This window comes from Astatotilapia calliptera, chromosome 10 (assembly GCF_900246225.1).
Source record: "Astatotilapia calliptera chromosome 10, fAstCal1.2, whole genome shotgun sequence".
NCBI classification, from domain to species: Eukaryota; Metazoa; Chordata; class Actinopteri; order Cichliformes; family Cichlidae; genus Astatotilapia; species Astatotilapia calliptera.
The window spans coordinates 15,317,243-15,331,407 of NC_039311.1; the positions used below are offsets into that span (position 1 = coordinate 15,317,243).

Genomic DNA, 14,165 nt, shown 5'->3' on the forward strand with positions numbered 1-14,165 from the left:
TTACTTTTTTTTTTCTCAAAGGGTCAGGAACAAGAGAGAGCCATTATAAAAAGCACAGCCTTATAAAAAGTAATAGTTCTTCACAAGAATTAGCGGTAGTCATTGTATGACTCTCTCAATGTTATGTTCAATAGATTTTGGGCAGCCTGAAAATAATAACAAATAATAAAATGTCTGCTCATACCCTTCAGCTTTTAAATTCAGCTGAGTTCTAGAAAGTGTTTTACAAGTCCAGGCAGGCTCAGAGTAGAAATACTAATCTCTGCTGTGGGAATGCTCAGGCTTTGACAAAACAGCAGCACCCCCATGAAAAGGGTATTTCCTTTGTCAGCAAAGTGCTGTAGCAGAAGGTCAAAGGTGACACATAGGTTAAAGGTCAAGCATCCTACCCTGCAAGTGGTCATTAACCTGGCAGGCCAGCAACCACTTTCCATTTGCTTTTGGGACCATCTCGGCTGTTGCGAACGTGGCTGGGAACAGGCTAAGGACGTCAGTGCGGTGACCACGGTCCAGCAGGGTATTCCCATGGAAAAATGCAGAATGAATATCTACCTCATTACCCATCCCAAACAAATGCCAGGCTACTGCGCGGTGCTGACATAACTCGATTCCAGGCAGGTTACCAAACATGTACCCATTAATAGCTGTCACACAGAGAAAAACACACACAATCAGAGGACAATGAGACATTTAGCCATCAAAAACCTCTCCTACAGCCTTTGTTGTCAGAATTAGAAATGTGAAGTGAATTCCCTGTGAACACATTTTAAACTATATGATGCAGATTGCTGAGTTGCATCAGCTGGTTTGGCCCGACTGAATGTGTGCAGTTAGTCCAGTATTAAATGATCCTAAAAAGACTTTAAATATCTATCTCTCACCGTGCATAAGGTTGGACTCTTTAAAGTCTGGGTCTTCTGGGTCAACTGTTTCTGGATCAAAACATCTCTGAATGTTGTTTTTCAAGTACCAACTCATGTTTTCGTCCACCACACTGAACATTAAGAAAACATCCTGGTCGACATCACTGCGGGCGGACTTTGCGGCAGAGTCTCCCTCGGCTGCATTTAGTTCATTAGTCTCCTTCAAGGCTCCTGCACTCAAAGAAAAGGAGCATGCGTAATCTTTGTTTCCTTCTGGTGTCCCACTGTGTGCGATTTTCACGGCAATCCTTCGTTGGCAGTTTTTCAAGTAAAGCAATTTTTTTATGTTATTTTTACAAAGGCTGTTTCTGAATGAGACTACTGGCTTAGGATGTAGAAATACATTTGATTTAACATACAATTTGTGCATACAGAAAGCTGCATACAGCAGGCAAAACACTGTATGAAACACACCAAACATACAATCAAATATATTTGCCAAATATATTTGTACCTTTCTTGCATGTGAGTAACGCCCCAATAAGTCCTGAGGAGATGTCCCTGGGGGCGTCAATATGAGAGTGGTAGACCCAGGTCAAGCAGTTGGCATCATCATCTGTGGGGCCAAACTCAGGTTTGACCTCCCAGCGGTAGGTATAGCTGCCTCCTGGAGGGACACAGTCATCTTTCTTCAACTTGCTTGATGTCCCGTCTGGATAGAGTGCACCTGGTACACGAAGGGAAAATGTTTGCAAAGAGATCACTCTGGTCAGAAAGCAGCCGAGCAGAGATATTATAGTTTATAGTCTCAATAAGAATTTTGTAGAAAATATTAGAAAACATTTACAAGGATGTTATTTAAAGCAGGTTTCAAAAGTCAAGGTAGTATTCATTTTCTTTGTTGTTTTTTTTCTACTTTCTGGTAAGCCTTTAGTTTCTATGGCAGTGTGTTTGAAAACAAAGCATAAATGAGAAGTCACGAGAATACTGATCTTTGATACAGTGTGAATGTCGGGACAAGGTTTAACAAATTAACTGCTTTCTCAGTTCTCAGTATCTTAATGTGCTGACACCACTGACATGTGATCTCATTATCTTTCAGCTCAAGTTCCAGTTTAAGCAAAAAGATGCCACTTAGCGTTCCTCATGTTTAATAAAATTGCTGATTTTAAACCATGACACAAAGTATAACAATAACCATTCTCTATTTTAAGTAGGAAAGGACTGCAGCTGTAGTCTCAATTTCCACAAGGCTCTCAAGTGTACTCCGGCAGGATTTCCCCTTCACATGATTGGGGGGGGGGTGGGTGGTGTACGAGCTTCTTGCATAGCAGAGAGCTGTAAAGTTCAGAAAACCTAAGAGACATATCTTTATAAAACATCTGCCATAGCAGTCACTCATTTTCTGGAATTGTGATGTGCCACTTTTTCTTCTGTTTCTAGGAGAACAGTACCACGCCTTCTTGGAACTTCATAAACAATGTTAGCTGTTTCATGTAACTTCAAGCCCTTTTGGACTTTTAAAAAGTTATATTATTCAGTTCTTATTACAAATTTTGAACACAGCAACAATCGGTATCATTCAGTATGAATAAATGACACTTTGTAACCCTCACTGACAGCACTTTGTTCTTGTAGGTGTGACTCTGTGTGCAAAAGCACCATGAATTTTTCTGTCTATATCCAGTAGTATGGAACATTTTACCTTCTGTATCCTTCTCATAGAAAACCCCATGGGGATGCATAGAGTAGTTCCTGGTTGCAAAGTTCTTTAAGTGGACAACAATAGTTTCATCAACCTCAGCACGCAGTATGGGTCCCAGGAAGCCCAGCCAATCAGGTCGAGGAGACAGGCGACTGTATGAAGCATCTGTATACTCTTTGAACACAGCTTTCTTGTAAATACTTCCAATTCGATGGGGCCCTCCCTGTAGGAATATTGATGCATGCCTGAGAAAGTTTGAAAAGGAAACAACAAGAATGTGAGACACACAGTGGAGCGATTATACAGAATTCCGAGAGTGTGTAGGAGACAGACAAGAAAAATACTTTTTTTTTCTTCTTGCATTTGTATTTGTTAGGGTCAACGTCAAGTTCCACGCTGCAACACCAACTTTCAATCAAACTTGTACAAATATAGCAAAAGTAAGTGCATTGCCTTTCTAGGTTTTCACAAAAGGCTTTGATAGATCTTTTAGTTTATACAATTTTGATTATTGTCTAACGGCTAGAATTTCAGTGTAGACCAAACAAGAACTAGATCTTACCTGGTGTAAGAATAGATGTAAAGCCACTGAACAAATTGCATGTGGTTGCAGGTCTTTAACAATTAGACATATCATTATTTTAATAACATGTTTTGGGGAGCTAATAACAGGTTGTTGAAACTGTAGCTGATGCACTTTTGGAAGTAAGATTATCTTAAATAGATTCTCAAATGATTTTGACTGAAAACCTTGATGCCTGTCTGATTACCGCTGTTTCAGTCAGAACCCGAACAAAGCAAAATAGTGCTAACATTGCTCCAACACTGCTTATTCGTTTCCCCTTCTCTGTCTTATAATACGACATATGGCTTTATTAATCTAATGCCATGCAAACGCATTGCAAGTTGATTTGACGCAATTCCACATTTTAAATGATGGGATACAAATGGCAGGAAGAAACATCTTAAAGCTTCTTGTGAATTCAGTTTGCCATGAAATGGGAGTGAAAAGACAATATGATATCTAACAAAGATAAACATGCCCTGCAGTGATTAAACAGCTTGAGACAGTTTAAGTACAGCCTGTACACTTTGAGAACGTTATTAGCACGTCCAGAGGTTCAGTTAAATTTAGGAATGCCATGTATTGTGTAAGAATGAAGCAATTCCCTTATGCTTCACAATTATTTATTTCTGTGACAGGAAGGACAAAATTGTCTCAATCATTGCGCAACACCCATGAGCATTCCTTCATTTCATGAAAAATGTGCAAATGTGTCCAGTCTAATGTCCTCTTTTTTAATATAAGAAAGAGATTTTTGATTATTAGGTATTGGTTCCTGAACTATAACAGCAGAAACACAGACAAATGTTGTGAGTTGTCAATGCTTACATGTGATGTAAGTACAAGCCGCATTAACAGTATTATTTTATATGGGTTTTTTTTCTAGAAATTGAAAACTGTGAAATGCAAGGGTCACACAGTCTCATTGTCACATCTCTCATTAAATTCCTAACCATGGTGTGATGCAAATGCTTCTGTCAGACAGGATCTCTGTGCCTCCTTTTTGGTGATTGGCTGCACATAAAGACACATGGCAGATAGATACACAGTAAAGGAAGCCTCTAATCTAATGAAAGGAGACAGTAATTCGCTGTTAGTCATTGTCATCTTTCCTGCACATCCGTTAGACTGCCAGCAAAGCACACAAAGTCTAGACACTGTCACACCCCGAGCACGCGACATAACCCACAAGTTTTGCACTAAAACTTTTTTGTATCTCTAAACTGTCTTTTCTTTCGCGGTCTATTTTTTATTCCCACATGAGTTATAATGACTTTCTACTTGTGAGTGATCTTAGACATTATATATAAAGGCGCTAAAAATAAAAATGAATATTTACAAGCAATTAGTGCCGCCACTATCTGAGCATACTTTTCCGAATGTCAACTCACTCATCGTCTTCGATGTCTTTCCCGTTAAGCAGGTTTTTTCCACTTGGTGCGTAATCCCAGAAGTCCTCAATGATCCCCACATAATAAACTCTCTCCCTGCCGCGCTCCCCGCTCGCGCCCAGTGAAAGAAGAAAAATCAGCAAACAAGTTGCAAACAACCCCAAAGTCCGTGCCATATTCAGCTTATCGCAGTCTAAAATGCTGGCCAAAGTGATCAGCGGGTTTTGCTGGTACAGGAACAAGGGGTAACCTTCTTTCACTCTTCCATGTGACTGCGAATGTCCGTCTGGACCGCAGCGCTTACGAAACTCAAAGCAAAACAGTCAGGCTATTCAGCCAGAGGCTACGCCTCCAGTAGTATCTGATGTGCAGGGATAAGAACCAGTAAGTATTCCCAAGTCAATTATTTCTTTCTGGATTTAATTGAAGCGGTCTGCTGGGAAATTAGGTTAGTTAGATCCACTACGCAAAAGAGGCAGTGCCAAGCACTGTGGATCTCTAATTTGACTTTTCAGCTTCACAAAAAGCACTTTTGATGTGTGTTTACAGTTTTATTTGTTTATATTTGATCCTACAGTAGACTGATGAAATAGCAGCCCACAAAGAACTCAATTTTTTTTTACCTTATCTTCCTTTATCGGTAGGTGTTGCCACCAGTGGCGGTTCCAGAATTTTTAAACATAGGGCGGCACAGTGAGGGGCCAAGAACAAGGGAGGAGAGCCCAGAGGAAATAAGAATTTTTCATGAATGTCAGTGTAGAAAATATTGGGCATGATTTTAGGCTCATGCGCAGCTCTGTTTTCTAATACAGATTTATGAAAAGCCAGCTGCAAGAATCCAAAAATCCTTTTATAACCATAGCTTCTTTACTTTAAGATTACTAAGTTTTAGCGAAATATTATTTAAGTTACTTAATAACAAGTTATATGTCAAGCTACAAATAATATGATGCTGGACTTTAAGCATAGTATAAAGTATTTAAAATAAGCATCACCTTAAACATATGCAGCAGTAATATTAATCCATTTAATGATGATGGGGAACTTTTTTTCTGCAGAGTAATTATTTTTAATTTTGATATTTTATGCAGAAATTTCCAGTATCATAGTTTTATCGTGAACAGTAGACCAAATGCATCTCTCATGTCCTGTGTCAGGTCTTTGCAGGATTTTTTTAAAAATATTTCCTAAGAACATTAGTTTCAGATACTGTTCATGTGCTGTAGATGATAAAATACCATTTTATGCCTGTTAAGCTGTGTTATCACTAAAATGTTTGACAGATTTAGTTAAAATAGGAACAAACTATGTTTTTTTGCAAAAAAAAACACTGTTTCATCCGTTTTTTGCTCGATGATTCATAAGTCAGTGTTAAGTGCATTAAAAACAAAACAAACAAAATAATAATAAAAAAAAGTCCTCTTAAAATATCTTGAATGGTTTTTAACAAGTGGAAATTCTTAAAACCATACTGAGCTCATTCCCTTCAACACAACCTTACATTCTCTAACTTGAAATTTTGTGTCGTAATTTCGGAGGCAAGGGTGACACCTGCTGACCTAGTCGGGACATTACAAGAATATACATAAAGCTTGGTGAACTATATGACGCATCTATGACTTTAAAACTAACAAGTTTTAGATGACGTGTGGTATTAGTGTTCTATTTAATTTTGTTTTTAAACAAAGAATATCTGCTCTGTAAAATTTGCATCACTCTCCATACTGTACACAGTGCAGTGAGATGCTGTCGATTTGCTGACTGTCATGGGACAGGGAACCACGTGATATAAGAGCATGAGTTTAATGGAGGAGATAGAAAAGAGAAAAAAATTTGTTATACTGGATATTTTCAGATATCTCATATTTCTGAAAAGATAAAGATTCAGTTTCCAGTTCATTGGGGTTTTTTGTTGTTGTTGTTGATTTTTTTTTGGAAAGACTAGCAACATGGAATTTCCACAACAATGGAAGTTTGAACATTTCCACTGTGATTATATTGGGATTAATGTTCAGAATGTAAAACAGTCATAAATATACGACAGTTTCTTGCATAAATCTGTAAAACATATGAGTACTTTTCTATCAAGATATAAGTTTTGATTGATTTTCATAAAAATTTACAGACCGTCTTGATCCAAAGTCCATAGGTGCACAAAGTTGTACCTCTGTTGGGAAAAAGCTGGCACTTAAAGGAGCAAAAACATATCTGCAGTAATTCCATTCTGTGCTTCTAATTTGAAATAGGGTCAAATCTTAATAAAGCTGAATTGAAAATTGAACCATAACTTGTGTGTTTACACTGACGGAAACAAAGAAATTAGTCGGCATATCTGGGTTAGTCGCTGGATGCAAGACTTGCTTGTAACAGGCTACCTATAAAAATGTCACAGCTGTTATTGCAGCCGTGTAAAGAGGGCTCTTCTCCTAACCTTATTGATCAGCACCGGGCGCGTGCATAGCTCATCCTCGTGACTGCGCCCCTTTTAGGGAACGCGCACGGCAGCCTACCACCTTCCTGCTGTCACTGTGCACAGACATGGCTGCTCTCAGCAAAATACCGCATAACTGCTACGAAATCGGCCACACTTGGAGCCCGTCGTGTGTGCAGTCTGCTGCCGATGTGACTAGGAGTGCTCTGGAGGTGTCCTTTAAAATATACGCGCCTCTTTACCTGGTAAGACGTTTGACCTGAAATATAACTGTAGACTGTGAGGCTAGCTAAATAGCTAAAGTTAGCGAGCTAACTAAAGTAAAATGGCTTAGTAGTTCGCAGAAAACCTCTAAAGATAGGCTGGCACGTCGCTAGTGTTGCACTTAGGTACGAAGTCCAAGTTGTACATGTGGCCGATCAGATAAAGGAGCAAAAACATGTCATGCAACTTCAGCCAGGTTCCCCCTTTGTAAATTTCATTCCCCTCTGGGCACTCGTCACGACTGTAAGTGTAAACTTTAGCAGAGTTGGAACTGTATTTGCCTTGCATCTCCAGTGTGCAGTAACGCACTGTGCTTTGCAGATAGCAGCAGTTCTAAGGAGAAGGAAGAAGGATTACTACTTAAAAAGGCTTATCCCAGAGATCTTTTGGTCTACCTCTTTCCTGACTACCAATGGGGGTCTCTTCATCGTTTTCTTCTGCATTCTCAGGTCAGTGAACCCATGTCTAGAGTATGTAAACACAAACTTGGCACTAAGCTGCACTGTCATTATGTTTATTAATGAAAACGAAAGTGAAATGTATACAGTATGATATATGGATAAACTGAGCATGAACGGTCATGTTCTGTGAACCACACCTGCTGAAGCTGAAGCCACTTTAGCTTCTTCCACGTGTGCCTCCTTTCCTTTAACCTGTCAGCATCTGAGTGTGTCAGCTTCATGTCCTGGCCACTGTGGTCATGTTTGCATTAGGGTCACCCTCTGTGGACATCTGTGATAAAATAAACCCACTATTAACTTTATGGTCTTGTTTGCTAGTTTAAGAAAACTTTTTTTTTAAATAATAATTTTGTAAATTTGTGTCCCGTTTAGAGTAAAGTAAAAGGTGGTTCTATAGTGTCATGGTTTGACTAATAAGGAAAAGGTCCCTGGACCTTCCAGGAGTAGATACAAATCCCTTGGGTGTTACGTCAGGAAGGCCAATCAAACATGCAGAGATATCTGCTTATTCATAAGGAGCTGGCACTGCTGTGGCAACCCCTTGTGGATAAGGGAATTGCAGAAAGTAGTGTATGACTACAGTATCAGCTTGGATTGTCTTTGTCTATCGTTTCAATAAGTGCGCATTTTAAATACTTGGATAATACTTTCCTTATCATGGAAAAATGGAAGACGGAAGAGCTGACAAAATCTTGTGCTGACAGTGTGGGATTGTCTTCACTGAAACGTCCCAGCTGGGGAAAAAAAGGAAGTGAAATAATGCAGTGTATTTTAACTGCAGGAGACTTTTGGGAGGCTTCTACTCCTGGTCTGTTGGGTTTGGCTCAGCACTGCCAGCCTCTTATATTGCCATCCTGCTGGAGCGCAAGAGCAGGTGAGATGCCCGTCTGTTACGTTTCAGTATGTTTTTTCTCGCCTCTCCTAGATTCAAACATGTTTCATTCACATAGAGTTTACTTTTTGCCTTTTCGCCTCTTTCTTTTTCATCCTCACAGGAGAGGGCTGCTGACAATATACATGGCAAATCTTGTAAGGGCCGCTTCTTTCGAATATTAGTAGTTGTATGTGAACCTTGCCATGTGTCTGCATTTTTAATAGCGTAATGTTGTTCTCAGGCCACTGAGACTTTGTTTCGCATGGCAGTGACACGAGGTGTCGTCAAACCCATTAAACATGGCGAGGTAAGGTCAAAGGGTGGGGCTATGAGCTTGTTATCAGGGTTAGGTTTAGATCATGTAAATTACTGCCAACCTAATTTTTTTTAAGACTCTCTCTTGTTTTTGTTGTTGGATTATGAGTCTAATAATGCAACTACAGGGAACTCCAGTTGTGAAAACTGAACAGACTTCAGTAAAAAGTATCAACGGATCCAAAAAGAAGCATTTATGACTTTATAGTTCTGACGAGACTGCACAGTGGTGAAATGAGTCATGTGTTTGATTCTTTCTCTCTCTCTGCTTCCCATTAGGTGCTGTTGTTCTGCATTACTTCATCACTCTTTATGTTCTTCTTCAGGTTAGAGCAGCACAGTGAACACATTGTTGCAAGTGTTAATGTTTAAGGTTAAGCTGAATTTTGTTTTATACTATAGAAGTAAAGATGGTCTCAAAGGCTTTGCATTCTCCGCATTGAAGTAAGTTGTTCCCGTTTCTATTGATGCCTTCATTTTCACTGCTGATGAAAAAGGTTTATAGATAAAAGTTTATAGAAGTGGTGTGTGTTTTCTGTCTTAGATTCATCATTGGGAAAGAAGAGATCCCAACACACTCTGTGCTGGCTGATGATTCACAGCCATCAGCAGAAAGGCCTGACTCTAGAAGAAAGACTCTTCTATCCTCCACCAGGAAACTGCTCGAATCAATGTGAGAGAAAACACACCCGACATCATGGCAGTGTGTTGGATTGTGGCTTACATGAACTATTTTTCGTCTTCTTTTTTTTTTTTTTCTTTTCCAAATCCAGATGCAAACGGGGACCAAGACACAGATGTTGCAAACATTATAATGACAACTGCATATCCTACTGTGTCAAAGTAAGTCTCCCAAGAAGTTAGTTTTTGTGTGATCCCAATCCTTTGTGATGTTCTCATAATGCTTATTCATTTACATCTTAAATAATGATACTTGATTAAGATTTGTTATCATTTGTCACCGTAGGGTTTTGTCAGGATGTTCAGTGTTGGCTACGTGATTCAGTGTTTACTTAAAGTGCCATCAGCATTCAGACAGATGTTTTCGAAACCCTCCCGCCTTCCCTCCCTCTTCTACAACAAAGAGAACTTCCAACTCGGGGTTTTTCTAGGCTCCTTCGTCAGTATCTATAAGGTAGATGTGCTGTTTTGTTTTCTATTAGTATCTTTATTATGTTCCTTTCCTGCTTACACATTTGATTTCCTGTCTTTTACTTGTCTAACCTTGCCACGTTGTTGTATATTGTGCTTTTCTTTCACTCAGGGAACAAGCTGCTTGCTGCGCTGGATGCGTAACATTGATGATGAACTCCATGCGCTTATAGCTGGTGAGACAGGATGGTGTAACCTGTCACATAAAGTCCCTGCAGAATGATCCTCCTCGGGATTCTGTTGTGCCTTTGCTGATTAACTTCTTTTCTCATATGTTTCTCCATCTCTCTTTTTCCTGAAGGCTTCCTGGCTGGAGTTTCAATGTTCTTCTACAAAAGCACAACAATATCCATGTATCTCTTTTCTAAGCTGGTGGAGGTAAAAACAAACACAAAAATCATAGAAATAAAAAAGGTCCTCATACTGATATATTGTCTTTGAACTAAAGTGTAAATGTAATAATAAACTTGTATCAATATAAAAAAAAAACAGAATTAATGCTTTATTGATAAATACCACATTTTTATCATTATTCAGGTATCTCTGCTTGGTTTTATGTAGTAATCACTGACATGTGCAGCCACGTAAACATGTTTCAGAAACTGCAACAAATACACTTAACATATACAACATTCCCTATGTATCCCTCTCTTTAGACTATCTACTTCAAGGGCATTGAGGCTGGCCGGTTGCCTTACATTCCACATGCAGACACAATCATATATGCCGTCTCCACTGCGATCTGCTTCCATGCTGTAAGTAAACATGCTTTCTTACTCACATACATATGCTTCACACAAATTTTTTTTTTCTTTTTTAAAGCTGAGCAAGGATATAATGCTTGATGTATGGCTTCTACACAGGCTGTGATGGAAGTGCAGAACCTCAGGCCAACTTACTGGAAGTTCCTGCTGCGTTTAACCCAGGGCAGGTATGGATGTATGGACATTGTAAATGTCATCTTACTTTGAACCTCTGACCGCTTCTTCAAGGTCAAATAAGGTCATACTTGTGTCTTTAAAAATATGCTTAAAATTTACTGAATTCGTTTGTATTGGCAACATTTCAGAAATGATACTGGTGTGTGGGGATTCTAAATATCACATTACAGTTTGCATCCAAATATCATGTCACATTTGACCTCTGACCTCACTTTTATATTTCTCATCTGCCTTTCTTCCAAGTTGACCCCAGTATGAGACACATGAGATGCCTGCAAAGAATTGTGGAGAGAAAGAGAATGAGCTGGCTAGTTAGTTAGAAATGTAATGTAGTGTAATAATAAACTCAAGTTATTCATGTCCAGTTATTTACCAATCAATTCCTGTTATCCATTACCTACTCCTGCAAAATGTTTGTATATTTAAAGTAAACCTTTGTCATGATGTTATCTGATTTTTGCTGCACTACAAACTTCTCAAAGTACGTTTAAAAATACCAATGAAAACAAAATGAATATATGAAAATGACAGTACTACTACCCTTAAGAGTAAATAGTGCCCAGAGATTGAGCTGCCTTGCAGAGGCCTGTGTACTTGGAGTGCTTGTTGTTAATCAGGCTTTGATCCAAACCATACAAGAAGATATCAAAGTTACTTTGCAGGAATCTCATATAAACGAACAATATTTTAGATAAGTTGTCACTTTTATTCAACATCAGCTTTGTTCGTGTTGACTTCAATAAAACTGTACAGGGCCTTTTCTCTCTCTGATTTTCTAGGTTTGCTCTGATGAACCGACAGGTGCTAGACATGTTTGGGACTCAGGCTTCCAGAGACTTTAAAGGCTTTGTGCCCAAACTGGACCCCCGTTACACCACGGTGCCCAGCAAGACAGTGCTTCTACCGGGAGGTGACATCCAACTTGGATGATTTGGGACCAACAGATTGACTTTGGGGTTACCTCAACATGAAACTAACAGCCTGGTTGTTCTCTCTGAGGAACTTAAGGGTTTTTTTTTTGTTTTGTTTTTTTAAAGGTGTGATGCTGCAGAAGTAGTGATGTGTTATGAAAAAGATATGCTTCGGATTGCACCCAAGTTCAAAACAGGGTTTCTTAAGGGTTAATTGTTGAGCTGTAGAAGCTCACTTACTGACAAAGACTGAACTTTACAGGTCACTTGTTTGAAAAAAGTGAAATGTACAATTTCATTTTAGCTCTGTCATTTTTGTCAAAATTGACATGGACATTAATAAAAAGATTTGTTAGTCCTAATGAAAATGAAAAACAACGTAAATGATCTGAATGAACAACAGATTTTGCTAGATTGTCAGTTTGTATTTGACACGACGTAGTGATCTAGCAGCTGGAACAGTTCCTTCAATAACAAAATGCTTTTGAAAATAAAAATGATTGGGTGCGTTTCAACCACATTCTTTTTATCCTTTAAACACAATCTGGATTTTGGCAAGTTACCTTTCAGTTTGCTCTGATTTTTGTGCTGTTCGAGTGGTTGTTTTCACAGAGATTAAACCTCACAACTCCTGTAGGAGTAGCCACAACGATGTGTTTTGACACTGATTTAAAAGCAGGAAGAACGCGGGAAGAATTTTACACCCTGATCTTTTCTGAATGTGTGTTTAAAGGCAGGGAGACATATAATAATGTAGCCTTATTCAATCAGTTATCCATAGTAGCAGTGGGAGTTTTATGTAGATCCTCCAATACAAAACACAGAGGTACCATTTTAGCCAGATGGTTAAACTACAGTAGATAGTATTTATTTCAATTAATTTATCCACCTTAAGAGATACTTGGCAATTTTAGGAGTTATTTGTGGTCAAATTGATGTAGTAATAAATCTCACTGCAATTGACATTTACTAAAAGTCACAGGTGGAAAATAAATCCATTCACACTGACAGCGTTAATTGACGCTGAGTAAGTTCACTCGCACTGAGACTCTTTGCTTGCACGTAAGAAACCAAATTATTAGTTCAGTTGTTGTAGGGAGGGAAATGAACACATGCAATGTGATCACTTTAAACTTGTTTGGAATGTGCAAATTGTCTATGAACACACCTCTGCCTCATATTTTAAAAGGTGGGGTTATTTAAATGTATTGAATGTTACATGTAATTATGCTACAGTCTAAAGAGATTATTTGTTCAGTGCACTGACTATTGCAGTTAGCTTTGCAGTGATTGTAAGTTTGACTCTGTTTAATAAGTTTGGGTACTTGGATTTACATCCTCAGGCTCTGCATTGAGAATTTTAATCTAAATTTACTGGAAATTCCAAGTTGAACCCTGTCACTAAAATTCCACTTTGATCAACTGTGTAAACTGACGAATTTGGAGCATTTCCTTAAGGCTGCTGTTTTCTGTGAATAAAAAGAAACACTCAGCTCAATTTGGTTTTGATTTATGTATTTATTATTGTTTTTGGAAAGATATGTGTCTGCAGGAAAAGATTGTCGTTTACTAAAGAGTGGCATTTGCATGTTTTACTGATAAATGAACACATGTTTTACAGTTAATGAAATTCTGAGTCTAAGGATACTACGTAAAGTTGTGAGTGTACAACACAAATTACATCATATCAGTATCAGAGTAAATACTTTACAGTATATTTTAACAGTAATCAGAAAAAATGTCATACCAGTGCAGTGTATCACATCCCAATTTACATTTATCAAATCTAGGAAGCAGACAATATAAACATTTCCAAATATCATGCAGGGGACATTTAAATGAGCTTTTCTCTTGCAGCATCCTCGTCTAAAATTGGAAAAACACTGTTTACTTGCACAGTCTGCACTCTGTCTGTGGAGGGCAGCAAAGATGCCCGCAGTGTTTCAGCTTAAGAAGAAGAAAGAATTAACGGAAGTAAGCACAAGCGATTTCAAGTTTTTTGAGAATGTGACCGCTACTGCTGTTATGTGTGTAGCAGTGTGTTTAAAATATAAATTAAAATTTGTTTAACATTAATTCCCAAACGATGTCGCATGATAAGTGCAAACTTAAAATATTTTAGAATCCAAGCAAACCTACTGTATGACTTTATACTTATATATATATATATATATATATATATATATATATATATATATATATATATATATATATATATATATATCATATTATTTCTTAATTAAAAAAAAACATTTTTAGAACAACAAAACACCACAATCATCACCATGGTTT

At 38.2% G+C, this 14,165-nt stretch overlaps 2 protein-coding genes across 4 annotated transcripts in view; one reads left to right on the forward strand and one right to left on the reverse strand.

The window, feature by feature from the left end:
- hephl1b (hephaestin-like 1b) overlaps positions 1 to 6,747 on the reverse strand; it is an 18,893-nt gene extending 12,146 nt beyond the window's left edge. The window contains exons 1-5 of one of the 2 annotated variants that reach the window (XM_026181233.1): positions 6,652 to 6,747; positions 2,569 to 2,813; positions 1,378 to 1,590; positions 882 to 1,094; positions 390 to 644 (exon numbers count right to left, since the gene is read on the reverse strand). In XM_026181233.1, the coding sequence (XP_026037018.1) occupies positions 390 to 644; positions 882 to 1,094; positions 1,378 to 1,590; positions 2,569 to 2,813; positions 6,652 to 6,671 (946 nt within the window). In that variant the 5' untranslated portion in view covers positions 6,672 to 6,747. Of the gene's footprint in view, positions 1 to 389; positions 645 to 881; positions 1,095 to 1,377; positions 1,591 to 2,568; positions 2,814 to 4,524; positions 4,823 to 6,651 lie in introns of those variants that run through there. The other variant, XM_026181232.1, reaches the window with a different exon arrangement.
- A 238-nt stretch (positions 6,748 to 6,985) lies between these two features.
- tmem135 (transmembrane protein 135) lies at positions 6,986 to 13,366 on the forward strand. 2 transcript variants are annotated; one of them, XM_026181236.1, is made up of 15 exons: positions 6,986 to 7,200; positions 7,541 to 7,668; positions 8,462 to 8,554; positions 8,676 to 8,709; positions 8,796 to 8,861; positions 9,149 to 9,195; positions 9,272 to 9,313; positions 9,414 to 9,542; positions 9,643 to 9,712; positions 9,837 to 10,004; positions 10,134 to 10,197; positions 10,323 to 10,399; positions 10,678 to 10,776; positions 10,885 to 10,952; positions 11,742 to 13,366. In XM_026181236.1, the coding sequence occupies exons 1-15, from the start codon at positions 7,063 to 7,065 to the stop codon at positions 11,890 to 11,892; spliced, it is 1,374 nt and encodes a 457-aa protein (XP_026037021.1). In that variant the 5' UTR covers positions 6,986 to 7,062; the 3' UTR covers positions 11,893 to 13,366. The 2 variants fall into 2 exon arrangements, with proteins under 2 accessions (XP_026037021.1, XP_026037022.1); XM_026181237.1 differs by lacking the exon at positions 11,742 to 13,366 and adding an exon at positions 11,206 to 11,734.
- Positions 13,367 to 14,165: the final 799 nt, after the last annotated feature.

What these genes read in the sequence shown, in the direction of transcription:
- tmem135 (XM_026181236.1), top strand. Translation starts at nt 7,063, where the DNA reads ATGGCTGCTCTCAGCAAAATACCGCATAACTGCTACGAAATCGGCCAC. An exon ending in TATACGCGCCTCTTTACCTG is followed by an intron (nt 7,201 to 7,540) that starts GTAAGACGTTTG and finishes TGTGCTTTGCAG; the next exon opens with ATAGCAGCAGTTCTAAGGAG. An exon ending in CAATATACATGGCAAATCTT is followed by an intron (nt 8,710 to 8,795) that starts GTAAGGGCCGCT and finishes TGTTGTTCTCAG; the next exon opens with GCCACTGAGACTTTGTTTCG.